This window comes from Manacus vitellinus, unplaced genomic scaffold (assembly GCF_001715985.3).
Source record: "Manacus vitellinus isolate BGI_N305 unplaced genomic scaffold, ASM171598v3 scaffold_2_pilon, whole genome shotgun sequence".
NCBI lineage: Eukaryota > Metazoa > Chordata > Aves > Passeriformes > Pipridae > Manacus > Manacus vitellinus.
The window spans coordinates 29,427,612-29,445,209 of record NW_021940208.1 but is presented as its reverse complement, the minus strand read 5'-3'; the positions used below and the strand labels follow the sequence as shown (position 1 = coordinate 29,445,209).

The 17,598-nt window shown below is 39.1% G+C and overlaps 1 protein-coding gene across 2 annotated transcripts in view; it reads left to right on the top strand.

The window, feature by feature from the left end:
- Positions 1-17,598, top strand: part of TSC22D1 (TSC22 domain family member 1) — a 91,870-nt gene that overhangs the window by 69,849 nt on the left and 4,423 nt on the right. Inside the window, exon 1 of one of the 2 annotated variants that reach the window (XM_018071235.1) lies at positions 6,828-7,137. The exons of the other annotated variant lie outside the window; for it this stretch is intronic. Within the exon in view, the coding sequence (XP_017926724.1) occupies positions 7,052-7,137 (86 nt within the window). The 5' untranslated portion in view covers positions 6,828-7,051. Of the gene's footprint in view, positions 1-6,827; positions 7,138-17,598 lie in introns of those variants that run through there. 2 annotated transcript variants of the gene reach the window in all.

Genomic DNA, 17,598 nt, shown 5'->3' with positions numbered 1-17,598 from the left:
ATCCAAGAATAGCTGTAACTGGTTTCTATTAGCTCACACCTACTGATGGATCTCAGTTTGGAGGTTTGGGCAGGCCAGAGATTTATTCTGCAATTGTCCTGTGAAGGTTTTGGATGACCTTTCTCAATAGGAAGCTTTGAGTCTCACTTCCTGCTGCATTTATCTGTTGAAATTAAGTTACCCTTAAGTGGGGGACTCCATTTCATGGGTCATGTGACAGGCAACTTCATAGTATTCTCAAGTTTTCTCTTGTATGCTTAAGTTAAAAACACCAATACCACCAAAGACATGTTTCAGGAGACAGGGTTTCTTCCCCTCTAGTCTGGCTGAATGCCTGCAAATCCTTCATCATTAGTTTTGTATTCTGCTGATGTAACATGCACAGTAGATTGACAGTCCCTTGCAGCAAAAAATGCTGAGCTGCTGTTACTGTGCTGTGCTAGTTCATGTTCATCAGGCTCCTCTTAATCAGAGATTCTGCTGGTTTGGGTTTCATAGGTGCTGCAGTGAAGGAAAGGAGTACTTACTTTAGATTAGGATAACATAGCATAGTCATGGTAAAGAGATGCCTTATGTGTAGAAGTGGAGGAGATACTAGGCTTGTCTCCTGTAGGCTTAATCTGATTTTAGTCATTGCCACAGTACAAAAAGCAGTAACCAGTAACTATTCTAATTGACAATATGTATTCAGTACCAATGCCCTTAATTACTTCTTCCTCTTCCTCAATATATTTTACTCAGTTTTTTTAATGTGTTTTGTTGTCCCTGTACTAACATAGTTCTACAACTTGAATATGCTTTGACATTGTCTGTTCTTCTGTATGATTAAATGATAGAAGTTCGGTGACTTCCAGTTAGTGATATGTAAAGAACTCTCTTGCAGATGGCTTACTGTGGTTCATGGAGAAGACTGACTCCTGTAGCTGCTCCTTCATGCTTGTGCTGGTTTCCAGGTGTTCCTATTGTGTGTTCCTAAATCAGGACTGCTTTTGAGATTCAAATTCATATCTCCTTAGAAGCCAGGGTGGTTGATGCTTTATATGTGATAATTTGAAAACTGTCTCTTCCCTGGGTAATTAACTCAGAATTTAACAACCAGAGTTTTAGAAAGTCCTCAGAACTATGTGACCAGAGTAATTTCTTTAAAGGAAAAGAAATGGACCAGTTCTTGGAAGAAAATTATCTTGGGTCATTAAGCACTAAGTTATTCCTTTTTGTGCAGAAACTCCTCAAGCTGCTGGTTGCTGACACGTAGGAGGATACTGTAGGAAGGTTGCATTTATCTGCCTGCCTTGCTGGGTTCTCACCTAAACATCTGCCTCTGGCCATGCCTGGTAGTGGCTCCCAGGCTAAATGGGTGTTTCAGATCCAGTAAGGTCTTCCCTGTATGTGTTTCTTCATCTTTCACACAGGGAGGATTTACTTTTCTGCAGCATATATAGGGGTGCCAAGATGAAAATAAAAATTGAGTGTAAATTAACAGACTAAATATGTGCAATTGTAATGCTTATCATTGTGTAACTGAAAGCCATACCTTTTATATCACTTGGTGATGACTCGGATGTTCAATTAGGATGTTAGTACCTAAACTTTTTTTAAATTGTTTAATGACAGACTGAAAACTATCTTCTCTAACTGCATTTCATGACATCTGTTCAAAATATGAAGATAACAAAAGTACAACAGTGATTTTTGCTGCTAGCATTTGGAAATATTTCCCAATTTGTTGTCCACCTTCTTGTCTTTCACTTCACTGCTTTGGTTTTCATTGTAGTGTAGATGTCTTTCTACAGCTTTTTGTGCTATTTAACATTTTTTGTTGTCAAAACTATTTCCTTTGACAAGCCAGCATGCATTGCTTCATTGAGTGGTTCTAATAAATATTTTCTGAAGTCAGATTTATTTTTTGCATGCTGTCATTGACTAGCAGCCTTGCAAAACCCTGTGCCAAAGCACTGCATAAAGATTGATTTAAGATAGGAGGGTGGAAGGTAACAAAGCGTTAAAAAAAACCTGTAGGTTAGGATGCAAATGGTATATGGGACATTGCTGGTAACAGGAAGTGCTGTAACTTGATATAAAGGTTTATTTGTTATATTTGTAAAATAGTAGTCTAGGAGGCTGTGCTGTAATCATGAAACAAACTTTGGAAATCTTAAGTCCTGGTGACTTATGTGAATTTTGGATAACTATTTTAGGAATTCTTTAACCCTTAAATATCTTAAGGATTGCATGTTTGGAACTTTAAAGTTTCCAGAAGAGTTGAATGTCTGGTATGTTTTCTGCTTTATCAGGCACTTATATGCACATCAGAATTTTAAATTCTTAGTTTGTTGCATCACATCAGAATTGACATTGTTACCATAGGGTGTTTTATGTCTGTAGTCTAAAGGTTGACTTGCTGCTTTTTCTTATGGTGAAGTCTGCATTATTCAAACTGTCTCTGAAGTCCTCTGTAGAATGTGGAAAATGAACCTACTAAATGTTTACCCATGAAGATATGGCAGCTCACTCAACGATGTGTGACACGCTGAGGAATTCAGGCTGAAGTGCTACACTTCATTCAGACTGATGTAAACAGTAAATTCTGCTGGCTGAATGCCAGATTCATTAACTTACAGTTTAGATCTTAACTTGGGCTGCTGCATTTTTTAATATTTTTTTTTTAAATCAAAACTGTCAAGGAGTACCACAAATTAAGAATCTTGAAATATGCTCCTCCTTCCCCTTTGGGCATAAGAGCTATGGGTGGGAGAGAACCTAGGTACCCTGATGCTATCATGCATGAAATCTTGGTTTTTTTTTTCATTAAATGTTAAAATTTACCCATATCTGACATTCTAATGTACCTGGAGTGATAATTCATCTGTGTGCAATCTGTCACTTTATATAAGAGCCAGGGTGGTTCAGGACAAAGGAAAGCATAGCTTGATGCTGAATTCTTGAATGTGGCAGGAGAAGAATGAAGATCCTTGTACTTCAGGCATTTTTCAGTTGCAGCTAGAGGCTATTTTTCAAAGCAGTAAAAATGTTCAATCGCTTAGTTAATCCAGTAGGCTTACAATATCTTTGTGGTTTTTATTGCCCGTAAGTTGTTGACTTACACATAACTGAGTAATCCTTTTAATTACTTGAATGCACTGTAACGAGCTTTGTCAAATTTATGGGAAATGCTTATGAGAAAAATCATGTAGTTATTGGAATAGCTGCCTCTGAAGCAGTCGTGTTTAAAGATTAATTTGTTTTCAGTCTGGTAACTGACTAAAAATCAGTTTGCTGATTTTCAAATCATTTACTGTTTTTTGTTAAGGTGGTGAGTGGAACTGATAAGACTCCTTTGGAGTACAAACGTCCCCAAGTAAAAAAGTGATGAATTTCAATCTGGTGCTTTTAGATCAGTGGTATAGAAACTATTTTACTTGACATAGCTAGAGAAGTAGCATCAAATTAAACCTGTGAGTGTTGCCTTACTGTAATGTTGTCACCCGAATTGGGGCTGATGCATGAGGAAAAGTGATTAGTGTTACCAGAGATGAAGCATTTTCTTTGTGGGCCTAGCAGTGAACTTGCTCCTTTACTGAATATATTCAGCTGCTTCATTATGCAGTTCTGCATCATATATGCATGGCTGTGTGTATGTATATATATGTGTGTGTGTGTGTGTGTATGTATGTATAATATTTGCTTTTCACTTTCTAACTGATTCTGACATGGCTTCTTTTAATAAGCAGAGCAAGATACAAGGATTTTAGCATAAACTCATGAGATGCAAATAGAACTATTTATGTGTGTGTGGATGTAAGCCGATAGTACAGTTATTAATCTTTCCTAAGTTTTATTCAGTGCTTAGATTTGTGCCCCTTAAGAAATTGCTTTCCCCCCAATGTAATCTAACACTTTATGATCTTTCTGGCTATACTAGAAATCTGGAATTGAATCAGAGGAGCATTGGAGCTGAGGGATGTATTAGTCAGATGTGCATAACTTACTGGACCATGTTTTTAACTCTCATGACACAGCTGCTAGCGTGATGGAGCTCCTGTTCAAAGGACATCTTGGAATAGGAAAGGAGAAAGTAAAGACTGTCTACAGGAAAGGTTAACATCACTGCTTTCATCCCTTTTCCACTCCAACATACTTCAAAGTGTACTCATTGTTTCAGGCATCCTGGAAAACACCTGTGATCAGTGCACGTACTGTATGTGCAGTAGTTACGGAGAAGGATTGTCCTTTTAGCTGATGTCAACTGTGCAGCTTTACAGAGGGGAATACAGACAATAGAGAGGGCTAGAAGCATGTTAAAGAGGGTTAGGAGAATGGCAGCTTAAAATCTGAAGCCAATCAGCTCTGTTGCCGCAGTTCTGTGAGATACAGACTTAGCTGACCGTGACTGCTACAGGTCAGCTGTGTACTTTATAGAATGTCCAAGGGAAGCTGTAGCATATGTGATATGTAAGACAGTGTAACCAGTAGGATTCTTAAGGAATTATTATTGTACTGAGTCTCTGACTCTATAAGGATGTGTAAGGATGCCACTGAAATTAAAATTTGTCTTGGTTCGGCTTTCTGTAATTGGTTTTGAGCAGTCTTCTGTCAGCTTGATGCTTCAGCTCTTTAAAATAAGCAAGACTCCTGGCTATAAGTAATATGTCATTTTGAATATTGAAGTTATTCAATAGTACTGGGCTCAGCTGGTTAGAGCATCCTGGTGCTAATCACACCAGGGGCTTGGTTTTGATCCCCTTAAGGGCCATTCACTTAAGAGTTGGACTTGACAATCCTTCTGGGTCCCTTCCAACTCAGAATATTCTGTGACAGTCTTAATAGTTGTTGATTGCTACTGTTGTTGATCCTTTTGTTCCTTACTTATTTTTCCTTGAAGCCTGATCTACCTCTCTCTTTTAGATGTGGTTATACCATGTAAATCTCCAAGTTTCCAAGATTTGCCCTGCTTTCAGAGTAAGCATCCCTCTTTTAGGGCCATTATACCTGTCTGCCTCTTCTCCAACTGCTCCGCTGAGTGGCCCCACCTCCGTGGCTTTTCAGTGGGAGCTAGAGGAGAATGCTAAAACGAGCCCTGCTTGTTATCCGTTCCCATGCTGTGCTGAGAGGTTCACTTGATGTAATGAGAGAAACATTTATGGCAAAATGTAACTTGTCTGCTTCAATCTCCTTGCTGTGTCTTAAAAGGAACATTCTGAGCGTACAAGGCTCTGGGAAGAAGAAGTTTAGAATTCTGCCCTGCTTCACAGTTAATACATCTGATGCCCTGTTCAAATTATCTGAATTGCCTCTAGGCTTTGGGAATGGGGAACTAATCTCACTACATCCCTCATTCCCAAGGGAAAAAAAAAATGCATTTTTTTCTTTTGTTCATTTCCTCAGTACTGCCTAAACAAAATATTCCCTGTTTGCGATGGTAGACTTGTTGGTTCTAATAAGTAGAGTTGATTTTACCCCTCCCTTCTTCCCCCAAGCCAGACTCCTTTCTTTTTTATTGTGTAATACCTGCTTCCCTTGCCATCAGTTACCACTTCACTGCCTTGGCAAGATGGAACAGAAATGCAGATAAGTAGTATATGGCCATGCTGTGAGCCAGCTGACAGAGGGCAGGTTTGGATTAGATATTACAAAGAAATTCTTTGGTGTGAGAATGGTGAGACACTGGCACAGGAGGTCCAGAGAAGCTGTAGATTCCTGGAGGTGTTTAGGACCAGATTGGGAGGGGCCCTGAGCAACCTGCACTAGTGTAAGGTGTCCCCTGCCCATGGTGGGGGGTTTGAACTAGATGATCTTTAAGGTCCCTTCCAACCCAAACCATTCTATGATTCTATGAACTTGTTTGACCCTTCCATTTGGTTTCTTCCCAATATGGTCTTAGAAGGCAAATCTACTTGAGGAGACACATCTGACATGACTTTAGCAGTCAGCAATAAGTCCAAGTAACATTTGCTAGGTTTGATTTCTGGTTTTGCCTTTGCATTTTTGTGGTTGCAGTCTGATGAGAAGAGTGTAACATCAGTGCCCATGCACTTTTGTGTGGCAGGGGTTCCTGCGCACGTGCTGCAAATAGCTGGCTACTTCCGTAGTGAGGGGTTATCTCCTGGTCTCCAGCTTGCCTGTAGAGTAGGAAAGTGAATCTTGTTTGATTCTCTACAATGTACTGTGGGCAGTCAATTTTTCTTCACACTGAAAAGCATTTAACATGGTAGAGGAAGGAATATGTTTAGGTTGAAGCAATGTTATAATGGTACCTACGCATATAGGCTGATAGTTGCATGGTATGGAGTTACTATAATGCACCAAAACCTCCTTATGGTGATCTGTTTCTGTGAGGAAGAAAATGAAATAGTTGATAGATTTTTGGCTTGATACATGATGAGTTGCTATCTTTTTCTGGTCTGCAGAAGACTAACTAGATGCACGTCTCAAACTGTCATCACGGGTTCTTTTTAAAATAGCAGTCAGGAATAGGATTTGCCTGTGTAAAATTTTTTCTGGCAAACGGGGTACTGTCAATTTTGTGTCTAATTGGAACTGCCATTAAGCCCTAGAACTTTAATTTGAGAAGCAGTAAAACTTAAGCTGCCTTTCTCTAAGCAGAATTAGCTACCTGTAGTGATTAACATGTGCTTCAGAAAAAGCAGGAGCAGGCTGAATCAGCTTCAGAGTTGGTGAATTTGGCACTGCTGAAAGAAGATGCATTTGTTTGAGATTTGAAAACATAATCATGAAGATTTTAATCTCTTTTGATGCTTTATGTAACAGAACACCATGTGATCTCAGGATCTATGGTGTCGTCACTGTTCGCCCTTCTTGTTTTTCTTGATCATAACCAACCACTATTAAACTCGGCAAACTTTGAATTGAAGCAAGTGGATAATCTTTAACAGGCAAGGCTTTGCAATTCTTGAAAGTGCTGCAGAGTTCAGGACTTGTGGTTAATAGTGGAATGCTAATGCTGATCTTATGGCCACAAAGGACTGAGAGGTATTTCTTCCGACCCTCTGTCTGGGGGAAACTACTCAGCAGGTACTAAATAGATGCCTCAATGAAAGTAACATTTCTCCAGAAACAAGGTCCTGAACAAATAACCATGAAAGTGTTATTCTTGGAGCTGGAACAGCATCTGAAGAGGTATTTATATAAAGTTTTTAATATGTAGCTGCTTGATTTATTTGTTTTCCCTTTTTTTTTTTTTAATGGTTCCTTTAACTATTTTGTTGTCCAAGTACTTAAAAATGCTTCTTCTAAATCAAGGTGCTTGGCACTTGTTAGACCTATTTCAAGCTAGGAATATCATACTGGTTGAGAGTACTGTCATGCAGAGTTGTTTACTTATTCAGTGAAAATCTACATGTCTTGAAATATTTACTGCAGAATTTAAAATAATCCATATTATAAAATGTTTGCCATTACAGTACTTTTCTTTCCTCTTTTCAAAAAAAATGTTGTTCCAATTATTCCAAATCTTAAGTGATGTAATACTAAACCAAAAATGGGAATTTTAATAGGGTTTATAACTTAGTTGATAATAAGTTTATATTAATTCAAATACTTTTTCATACATAATATACACTATCTTCTGTACTGTCACATGATTAAAGAGAATTTTAGTTAATCAGTCTTGTTAAATGTTTGGAGAGGCATTGAAATACAGCTTAGTCTTCTGCAAGTTTCATTTATTAACCTCCTTTTCCATATAAATAGTGAAATATGAAATACATGTTTTTGATGTGGTTCCTTTTTAGTGTTTAAAGTAAATAGCAAGTAACTTGGTGAATCAGAAGAATTATTTTACTGAGTTAAAAATACATGACAGTGGGGGGGAGGGAATTGCCTTGACTCTTCATGTTGCAGAGTTGTTTTTCTGTGTATAGAAGGCAAATACCCATCTGTGGGAGGAAGCATGGAGTTTCTGATCTCTAAACTTCTGATCTCTAAACTGGTGCTTTTGTTATGGCACACCCTTTAAATCCAACCCCCTTGATTCTATATAAATTTTGACAAATATCAACTAACACATATATTTAACTTGACATTTTTGTCAAGTTATGTTTGTGGTATTGCCTGTGGAGAATAGCTTTTATCTCTGAATGGTGCCTCTTCAAAGAATAAAAAATTATACATTGAAAACCTTTTTCTAAAAGCTCAATTTTAATTTTTTCAGTAATCAGCAGTTTCTGAAAACATGCTTGAACTTTTAAATGGACATTGAAAATTATACTAAATTAATCTGAATGTGTAAGGAACCAGTCTAATGGAAATATTCTGTAGTAGCAATTGATATATGATGGCAACAGGTATGTTATGAAGGAGCAGCATGTGTATGCAGCAGTGACTGGTGTCATCATATGTTACTGAACAAGAAAGGTAGTACTGAGAAGATTGTTTCCTACCATGAACCAAGTTATTCCATGAAACGTGTAATGAAAAAAATATGGTGGAGTAGATGTGTGATTTTCATTAACCTTTCTGCATTTTATTAAAAGGTTTTGCTGTAACTGACTTTTTTACTGATACACCTAGGAGCGTGTTGTGTCACCTCTAGTCATAAACCAAAGTCTGCATCTGTTAACATTATACAGAAAATGTTTACAATTTTTCCTGTAGTCTTATTCAGCAAGCTACTTTCTATTCTCGGTTGCTTTTGTTTCCTCTAGTTTCTCTTGCAGAGATGCTGCTTTTCCCTTTGTTGTTTTTCTGTGGGTTACAGTTGGCTGGCTGTCACGTCACCATTGCAAATGAAGGTTTAACCTCTCTGGCAGCTGTTCCTGGCTAATATTGAATACAGTTCTATGTTTTCTCCCAAAACTGACCCTGCTGAATGCATGGGTCAAATGCAAAGAAGCATTTACCTTTTTCTGGTTAGATGCAGAATTTGAGAGAGAGCATGCAGTTGTGTGTCGCTTTCTGGAGGAAAGAGGAGCACTTAGAAAAGGGATCCCTAATGTCTATGTGCTATTGGAGAGCTGTCTAGCACTAGGCAGCTGGAAATGGGGATATCAAGGGATAGAAAACCCACTATATTTATGGACTAATTGTTCTTACTGTTTTTAAAAGACAGGCTTTAATTCATCATTAGGCAAATATTAAATAGTTTTACTCTAATGTGAAAAAATAAAAGTCTAACAACCCAACCCCTGAAACCTATTCAAAGGTAATTTTTCACTCAAGTCACATCTTGATCCTTCCAATGACTTAAAGGATCCTTTCAAGTACCTTGACTTCTTTTCAGTCTATAACTAAATGTCCCCAACCCCAATCTCGAAATCGGCTCAGTGCTTCTTTTCTACCCGCTTCATCTTATCAACAACTTGTTTTAAATGCTGAGTTCTTCAGAAATGGGGCTGAAAAACAGGTTTGGGTAAACTAATTCGAGGCAGGAGCCTATCTGAGTTGCAGCAGGGCTACCCTGTGACTCAAACATTCACTTGTAAATATTTTTGTTTATAGTTGTCATGACTGCTTCTACTTGAGCTGCTGATTGATGTTGCTGTTCACCTGGCCAGGGCCTCTAGCAATTAGCAGTAGCTGGGAAGAGTCAGAGAGGAATTCCCCTGTTCTGTACCTGGATGGGAGGTTGCCTAGAGTGGGTTTTAGAAGAGATGACTTGTCCTCTGTGCTTGATGGGACACTGCAGCAGTCATTGCCTGGCTGCATTGGCAGAGCTGGAAGAGGGGCTTTAAATCCTGTATCACAGCAAGGATTTTCTCTCCTTCCCATGTCTTGACAGGGTGTCACAGCTCATGGTGTTGATGCTGTAGAAGAATGGCCACTGGGCTAACACCCTTTGTGAGAATGAGGAAACACACCTGGGAGCTGTTTTGGACTCCCATGCATTACTAAGTGGGTTACTCATCTCTGACTTCTGATACTGGAGTTTTTTGGGTTTTGTTTTTGTGGGGATTGGGTTTTGTTTTAAATTTTTTTAGGCCACAGAGGTTTAGGGTGTCATTGTAATGTCAGTGGTTTCTGGAGGATGAAGTAATTGTTTTTCAGAAGTGATACATACCTGGCATAATATATACGTGAGCTTTGGACCTTGTTTTGTACAAAAGACCCTTGGAACATCTAATGAAACATTTTAGGTGGATATCCACCAGAAAACTGGCATCAGCAGTTTTAGGGAGCAAACAAGACTGCTTCATAAACGGGGTGCCACTCATAAATTTAGTCGTCTCTGCATAATGACAGTTACCCAGATACTGATTAGGTATGGAATAATATGCTGTAATCTTTCCTTTGCAATGTGTATTAAAAGATTAAGAGTATGTTTTCTGCTGTTTGCAGAATGTCTACCTCAAGGGTGGCTAAATGTGCGTGGTGGTGTCTGCCCCACGTGGCCACCATGGATCCAACAGCCTCAGGTACTTGCTGCTTATAAGCTAGAAGATGCTGTCCTGTGGAAAATGAGAGCTTCTTACTGCCTGAGGTTCCTTTAGAGGATCAGTAGGGTTACTGAGGAAGGCTGAATCACACTTGAAGGAGAAACAGGCCATCAGGATATTCGGGCTTTATGTAGATGACCTGGACCAATGCCAGCTATTCACAGTTTCTGGCCTAGAAGGTACTCCAGGGACATGTTCAAAATATGCTGAGCCAGCACATCTGTGTTCTGTTCTTTTTGGTTTGCAGTGTGGCAGGGTTACAAGAACGAAGTGTTGTGCTAAAGTAGGTAATACATCTCTAAAGCCAGGTCAAATTAAAATTTCGATCTGGTTGTCTTTAGGTAATTTTTAAGTTTTTAAGCACACCTCATTTCGCAGTCTTACATATTTTCCCAGGTATCTTGCGTTCTATTTCAAATCAATATTGCTTTACAATTTATTCCTTCAGCAAGGAGAGTGTAAATGGTATTTATATAGAGATACTGTATTGGGATTTCTGCGGTTGTGAGTCAGCAGGATTTGTGTCTCTTGATTTACTGAAGCTATGCCTGGATTAAGAAGCCTGTGAGTGCTTTCACACTCCAGAGTCGAGCTTTACCTGTTTTTCAGAGTTGAAGCATAGGCATTCATCGAATTCCTCTCATATCCTTGTTTTCCCAGGAAAGGGGGTGGAGGAAGGTACAGGTTAGGCAGGAAATCATCCAACAAATGCTCGATTTGGTGGCTGATAACGGGGAACAAGACTGGGATACACTGCACTGTGCAATAAATCAGGTCACATTCTTACGTGTTTCTGGAAATTCTCCCCCTGCTTCCTGACTGGTGATTGGTTGGAGGTACATGGGGTTTGATTTCTATAAATTAAAATCTCCATTCAGGTATAAAAATACCTTTAAATACACTACAGTGAATTCAACCTGTTAAAGTGCAGTTCTGCTTCGGTGGAACAGCAGGTCTTGAATTTTCCTTTTTTTTTAGGTGGTCACCAAATGATAAACTGTGTGTTGAGGCATAACTAGAGTAGATTATTTTGACCACTCAGAGATTAGGAAATATGGTATTAGGAATTTTTGTAATATGCATGCATTAGAGCCAGAGGAGTTAATCTGAAAGTTTGCTTAATTGTTCATTGATACTGCTGATACCTGTCAAGCTGTGTGCCAGTGATTGCAGAGGGATTGAAATTGTGGGAATGTAAAAGGTCAATTGGATAGAGATCTGTTGTCTTAATGTATTTGCTAAAGAAGAAAAGTGGCATTGAACTCACAGCTTATCGTCTTCATTGTCCTACATGTGTTAACGAATTGCAGTGTTGGGAGTTTATTATTATTTAACAGAATGGGCTTAAAAATCGTTCTGCACAGCAGGGTGGTAATGAGCGATCTGCCACCTCACAAGCTGAGAAGGGGTCGACCTCCATCTGATCCCGAGGTGCTCATTTCCCACACGGAAGTCTTACTTTGTTTAGTTTCCTTACTTTTCTCTTCATCATTGGCTGTTTTTACTCATTTCAGTAAAAGCTGGGGTAGGGCACTTCGTTCCAAACTTCCTGAAGACCATAGGAACACGCAGGTTAATTGCAGAGGTTTTGGTTTTGTTCCTAGCAACTTTGAGTTGGCTTCTAGTCTGATAGGTTTCTGGCGTGGGAAATACAGGCATAATATTAAGTGTTGCACTGAAAAATGGCCATCAAAGGGCAAATGATATTCAGTGAGAAGTGTAAGCCAGCTGTTAATGCCATATAAATACTTTTTTAATAAGCATGACTAAATTATTAGCCAATCCAAGATTTCCAATATAGTTTCAAGGGGAACAATTAGAAAAAGGGGAGGAGGTGGGAAAAGAGGAAGGAATGGATTCAATAGTTAAAACAAACAAAAAAGGCACACCGGGTGTAAGCTTTACACCTGTGGATGGAGGGTCTGTGGATGGAGGAAATGGAGGGGCTTAAGGTCCTCCATCCCCCATTTCCACAGTTATCACCACTCAGTAAGACAGTATTTCCATTTCGTGGAAATGTCCCAGTGGGGCTCTGGGATCCACTGGGACAGCTGGGTCCCACTGGGAGCCCCAGGATCTCACTGGGATCCACTGGGAGCCCCAAGACCCCACTGGGAGCACTGGGATCCAACTGGAACCCTCCAAAAGCTCCAGGATCCTCCAGAACCTCCAGGATCCTTTGGAAGCTCCAGGATCCCCCAGGATCCCTCTGGGAGCCTCCAGAAGCTCCAGGACCCTACAGAAAAGTCACTTTTCTGCAACCTTAAGGAAACAGAAGATATTAAGAATTTTAAAAATAATAGAAGGTGACCCTTCTCAGTTACAGGTTAATTTGACTAGTTTTTAATTTGATTACTAAATCTCACTATGTGCTATCGAGGTAGTCTGGGGTGGGTGGATGTCAGTCATTATCCTGAAGTTCCTCCTGGGCTATTTATCCTTTTGGTCAGAGATGCCTTTTAATACAGAGAATTTCATCTTTCCAAACGCTCATCATGTCAATGTGCCAAACTCCTTCCTATACTTGCCATGTTCTTTTCTTATGTTAGCTGTAACTTGAAATGCTTCAGTGACTCTCTTTCCTCCCCTCTTCATTTAATTTTGGAGTATGTGCTTGAAAAATATGTTGTACAGTTACAACAAGTGGGATTAAATGCTACTGTAAGTGGTTTTTACCTTGAGGTGTTCTTCTTGCCTTTGAGAGAAGCATTACACTTGAAAGAGCTACACATGAGACTAGGGAATTGAACACACTTTGAGTTAAATCTAAAATTATTTAAGCCTAATTTCACACAAAGGAAAAATTAATTTCAGCTCCATGCTTTGGATAGTGAAACTTTTAGGTTGTAACATTTTATCACTTTTCTATATATACTGATTTATGACACTAAGCATCTTTTCCCCTTCCATACTGGGGCAGTGTCAGCATGCAGAATGATACTGTATGCAGCTCTCTGGAGAAAAGAAAATCAATTCCTGGCTCAGATGTCTCACTTAAAACTTTCAGGATGCTAACATGGTTGGTTGATTTCTTCCTTTGCGGTTCTTGCTCAAGGGCACTTGAGAGGATACTGAGGAGGGCTTTTTCACTCTTAATGAAGTTAAATATTTTTCACTTACTCATTTTAAGGTTGGATCTTGTTGGATCATGTGCTTCCCAAGCTACATGTTACTGAAAATGTATAGCTCTGTTAAATTTAAGTGGAGTAGCATCTGGATGTAATTTCAGGTTTTGAGTTATGATAGACCTCAGTTGACTCTGTGGGGAGACTTTAAAACTCAGTGGATATACATAGAACAGGGTCCTTCATCTCAGCTACATTGCTAGATGGTTATCTGTGGATGATCTCAGGAAGGGGGATGCCATATATCCCTCTCTAAGCATCCAGATTGCTTTAAGATGGCTCATATTTCCTTGCAGAGTTCTCTCTGACCAGTAAAGAGTGGATCCTCTTTGTTTGGCTACATCCAGGTACTTGATATGGACCTAATGTTTTGTTTTGTCAGCATTTGAATTGGTAGAATCACAATATTCTCATTAAAAACAACTGAGGTTGACTTAGCAATTAGTTGCCTGTCAAAGAGAAAGAGGATATCCTCAGAGGAACCAGTGAGAACTGCTCCTTGTTTGTCTTTTGATCTTACAGGGTTATCTTCTTGCTTTAAATGCAGCCTTCTGTCTCTTGTGCGGAGCTCACAGCATGATACTTCTGTGTATGCACTGTGATTAGAGATGCTGTCAGGTTATTTCCAGAGCCCCACTAGGGTGTATGTATTCTTTCCACTAAATATTTATTTAGTTATGCTTGCACATCTGGAAAAAAAAAAAGAAATTATAGCACTTCATTTCACTAGTGTCTTGCATAGTTTTCCCTTTTATCTGTTTTTTTTTTTTTTTAAATCGAACTAACCCCAAATTTCTAGCAAACTAATAAATTGAATTATAGATGCAAATAACTTAACTATAGGGGAGGAAAAACACACATTTAGGAAAACTGATAGAGTAATATCTCATAGCAAGAGCTTCTTCAATTTAGAAGTATGTAAATTGAAATTTGCAGAATTCAGTCTAGAAATGAAATATATGTTAGCCTTTGGAGCTGAGCAGTAAGTTCCCAAGGGTTTGGTTTCTTTAAATCAAGATCTTATCTAAAGATTTGGGACTGGAAAAGGAAGTTGGCTGAGATTCTGTGATCTTTATTTAGACTATCTGACGTGGTGGGCTTGTGGGGGTGTGTTTTTTTGATGGTGGTTTTCCTTTTCTTTCTTTTTTCTTTTGTTTCCCCCCCCCCCTTAGTCTGCTAAAACATATATATATATATATATGTGACTGACCGTGGGGAAAAAAGTTCCCTGGACAGCTTCTCTGGTTATATGCCTTTACTGAGATGAAGAAAAAAAATTATGGCCTATTGAAATAAATAAACATTTAGTCCTTGATGTCAGCTGCAGCCAGAGTTTTCTCGGTTGGTTGTTAGCTTGGAGCAATTTTGTATAAATTGGATATTGGCGGGGAAGGGGGGGGGGGAAGAAGATGTCTGTCAATACACAGAGTTTTGAATTTATGAATTTTAAGGGAGAATAATACTCTGCCATTTATTCACCATTTTTAGATGCCAAGTGAAATGCACAGTCAGATGGAATCTAATCACTGTAGCCTTTTCTTGAGGAAAAAGCAGATTTTAATTTTAACCTCTTCGGTACTTGTTATTCTGTAGTTGGGAGTCCACAGCCTGTCTATAGCATAAGATGAAAGTGTGCTGTGACAGAAATTGCTGTTTTCTGATATGGTTTCTGGTGTGATGTCTTTTTGTAACATAATCAAAAGACAAGATTTATTTTAAGTTCAGGAGATGCTTGTCTAGGACTTTTAATGTTACAATCTGAAGGGAGCATACTTTGACAAGACACTTGAAAGATATTTTTTAAGTGAAAGAGTATTTTAACACACACAGAAATATGCGAAACCAGACTTGCATAGAGACAGAATGACTCTGTGCTGCAGCTTACCTTGTTACGTGCTTAAGATGAAAAGCACTTTTCTCAAGTGCTAAGCAGGAATAAATTGAGACAAGAGGAAACTATTTGGTGGGAGAAACAGTTTTTAAGAACTGAAACACTACAAAAGGTGACGCCTACTAAAAAGTCCTTGATTACCTTATATGGAGGATCAAAGGTGCTGGTGAGATACTTCTTTGCTATATTGTAGTCTCCCCTGCTGGTTTCTCAGTAACCCATCTCGATCTTCTATTACTTTATGCAGTTTGTGAACACCTGGGGTGCTCCATAGACATGCAGGCTTCCAAAGTCTGTGATCCCGTGTGAGTGGACTCAACAAACGGCCTTCGTTGCATATCCAGGGCTAACGGGCATAAATTTGTCTAGCGAAGTGCAAACCCAGAGCGGCTTTACAGAAATGGGGAATTCTGCAGCCCTTCTCACCTCTGCTCCCAGGAATGTAAGCTTTTGCAGGAGTCTAAAATCTTCTATTATCTGTTAATGAGGTGTTAAAAGAGGTGGTTAGAAGGTTTTGAGTCACAGTAGACATCTTGACGCCCTTCTAATGTGAAATGGAGTTTGGAGGACTATTTTCCTTAAATCTTCCATATACTGTTTTATTTCATAAATGAGATATTTTTAAAAAGCAACATCAACCCCCCAACCTTTAAATATGCAGTTCAGTCTCTGTCCTTGTCAGGCAGATAACGTGGTGTTGAAATGAGAACGTCGGAGATAGTGGTGCTCTCCCCTCCTCCCCAGAAACTCACCCCAGTTTCGGGGATGAAAGTAATTAATGTCGTGGGGTTTTTTATTTCCTAGATGATCCGAGCGCTTAGCCCTTTCTCAGCCCTAAAGGGACACTTATGGTTTGCTTTCTTACGGAGTGGGCAAAGCAGAACGTGCATATTAATATGCAGTCCTACTTACGCAGCTGTGATAGCTTTCTGTTGAATCACAACTCTGCTTGTAGGCATCTAAAAATAAATGACAGCTTTTGCTAAAAGCCCACTGAAGTTAATGGAACATGGTTACTGAGTTTAGTGGGAATTTGATTTAGGATCATATCTGTTATCTCTTTTTCGTGAAGATTAATATAGATTAAAGAGGGCAGTGTTATTTATTGTTAATTTAGTCTGAGAAATGTATAATTTTTCTGTATTAAATGGACTAATGGCATTCGATAACTATCAGTCATTATGGCAGCACCAACAAACATCTTAGAAAGCATCCATGACATTATTTTTACATGTATAAATGAAACCACATACAAATGTCTGCTATCTGTCTTGCAGCACCTGCAACAGGTGTTTGGAGGGTATGTCTGTTCAGACCTGTGAGTTTGCTGTCTTCAAGTTCTTTTATAAGAACCTGATTAGCAGCGATAGAACTTATTTATACCTACTCTGCCCCTGATTAAGAAGTTCCAGGGACAGAGATTGCCCCAGAGGCTGTGTCCAGCTGCAATATCGATAATTGTCCTGACTAACTGCCATGGGGAGTTATTCAAGACATTACTGATTTTCAAGCCCAACCCATCATAAAACATTAATTTAGGTCAAGTCTAAGACTGAAGCTAATACAGACTCCAGTACAGATTATGTGGTTCTGGATCTGTTTATCGAATGCCTTACTTGATCACTGAATACAATGAGTACTATGGTGTGTAGTAAGTAACCTCTGCAGAGGAAGTGGTTGAGTGAAGTGTTGGTACAACACATGGTTACTGGTGTTTGTCCATCAGGAGCTGGGAAGCTGGAGCCTGATGCATGTTCTAATGTGTTGCTTCCAGTTTACTTGCTGTTATACGTTTGTGAGTCGGTACAGACAAGGTTTTTTTCTAAAAAACTTCCTTTAATTTTCAGCCTGTTTCGTGCTATCTTGTGCAAGTTCCCCAGATATCCCACGAGTTGTGCCCTTGGAGGATGGGAACGCTATGTGGTAACAGGAAAAGTGTGGCTATGAGGAACTCTTATTCTTAAATGTGACCTCCCTGTGAATAGGATTAGTTTGTACTACTCTGCTGGCATTATTGAATGAAAGAATAGTAGTCTAGGACAACATAAATAAACTAAGAAGGATGATGCAGATACGCAAATGCTAAATTTAGTTTTAAGATGATTACTCCGTGCCTCCTGGCTTTCCTGCTTCTCTGGGAGCAACACCTGTGATGCTTGTGACTTGTAGCTCTTGGAGAAGTATACTATAG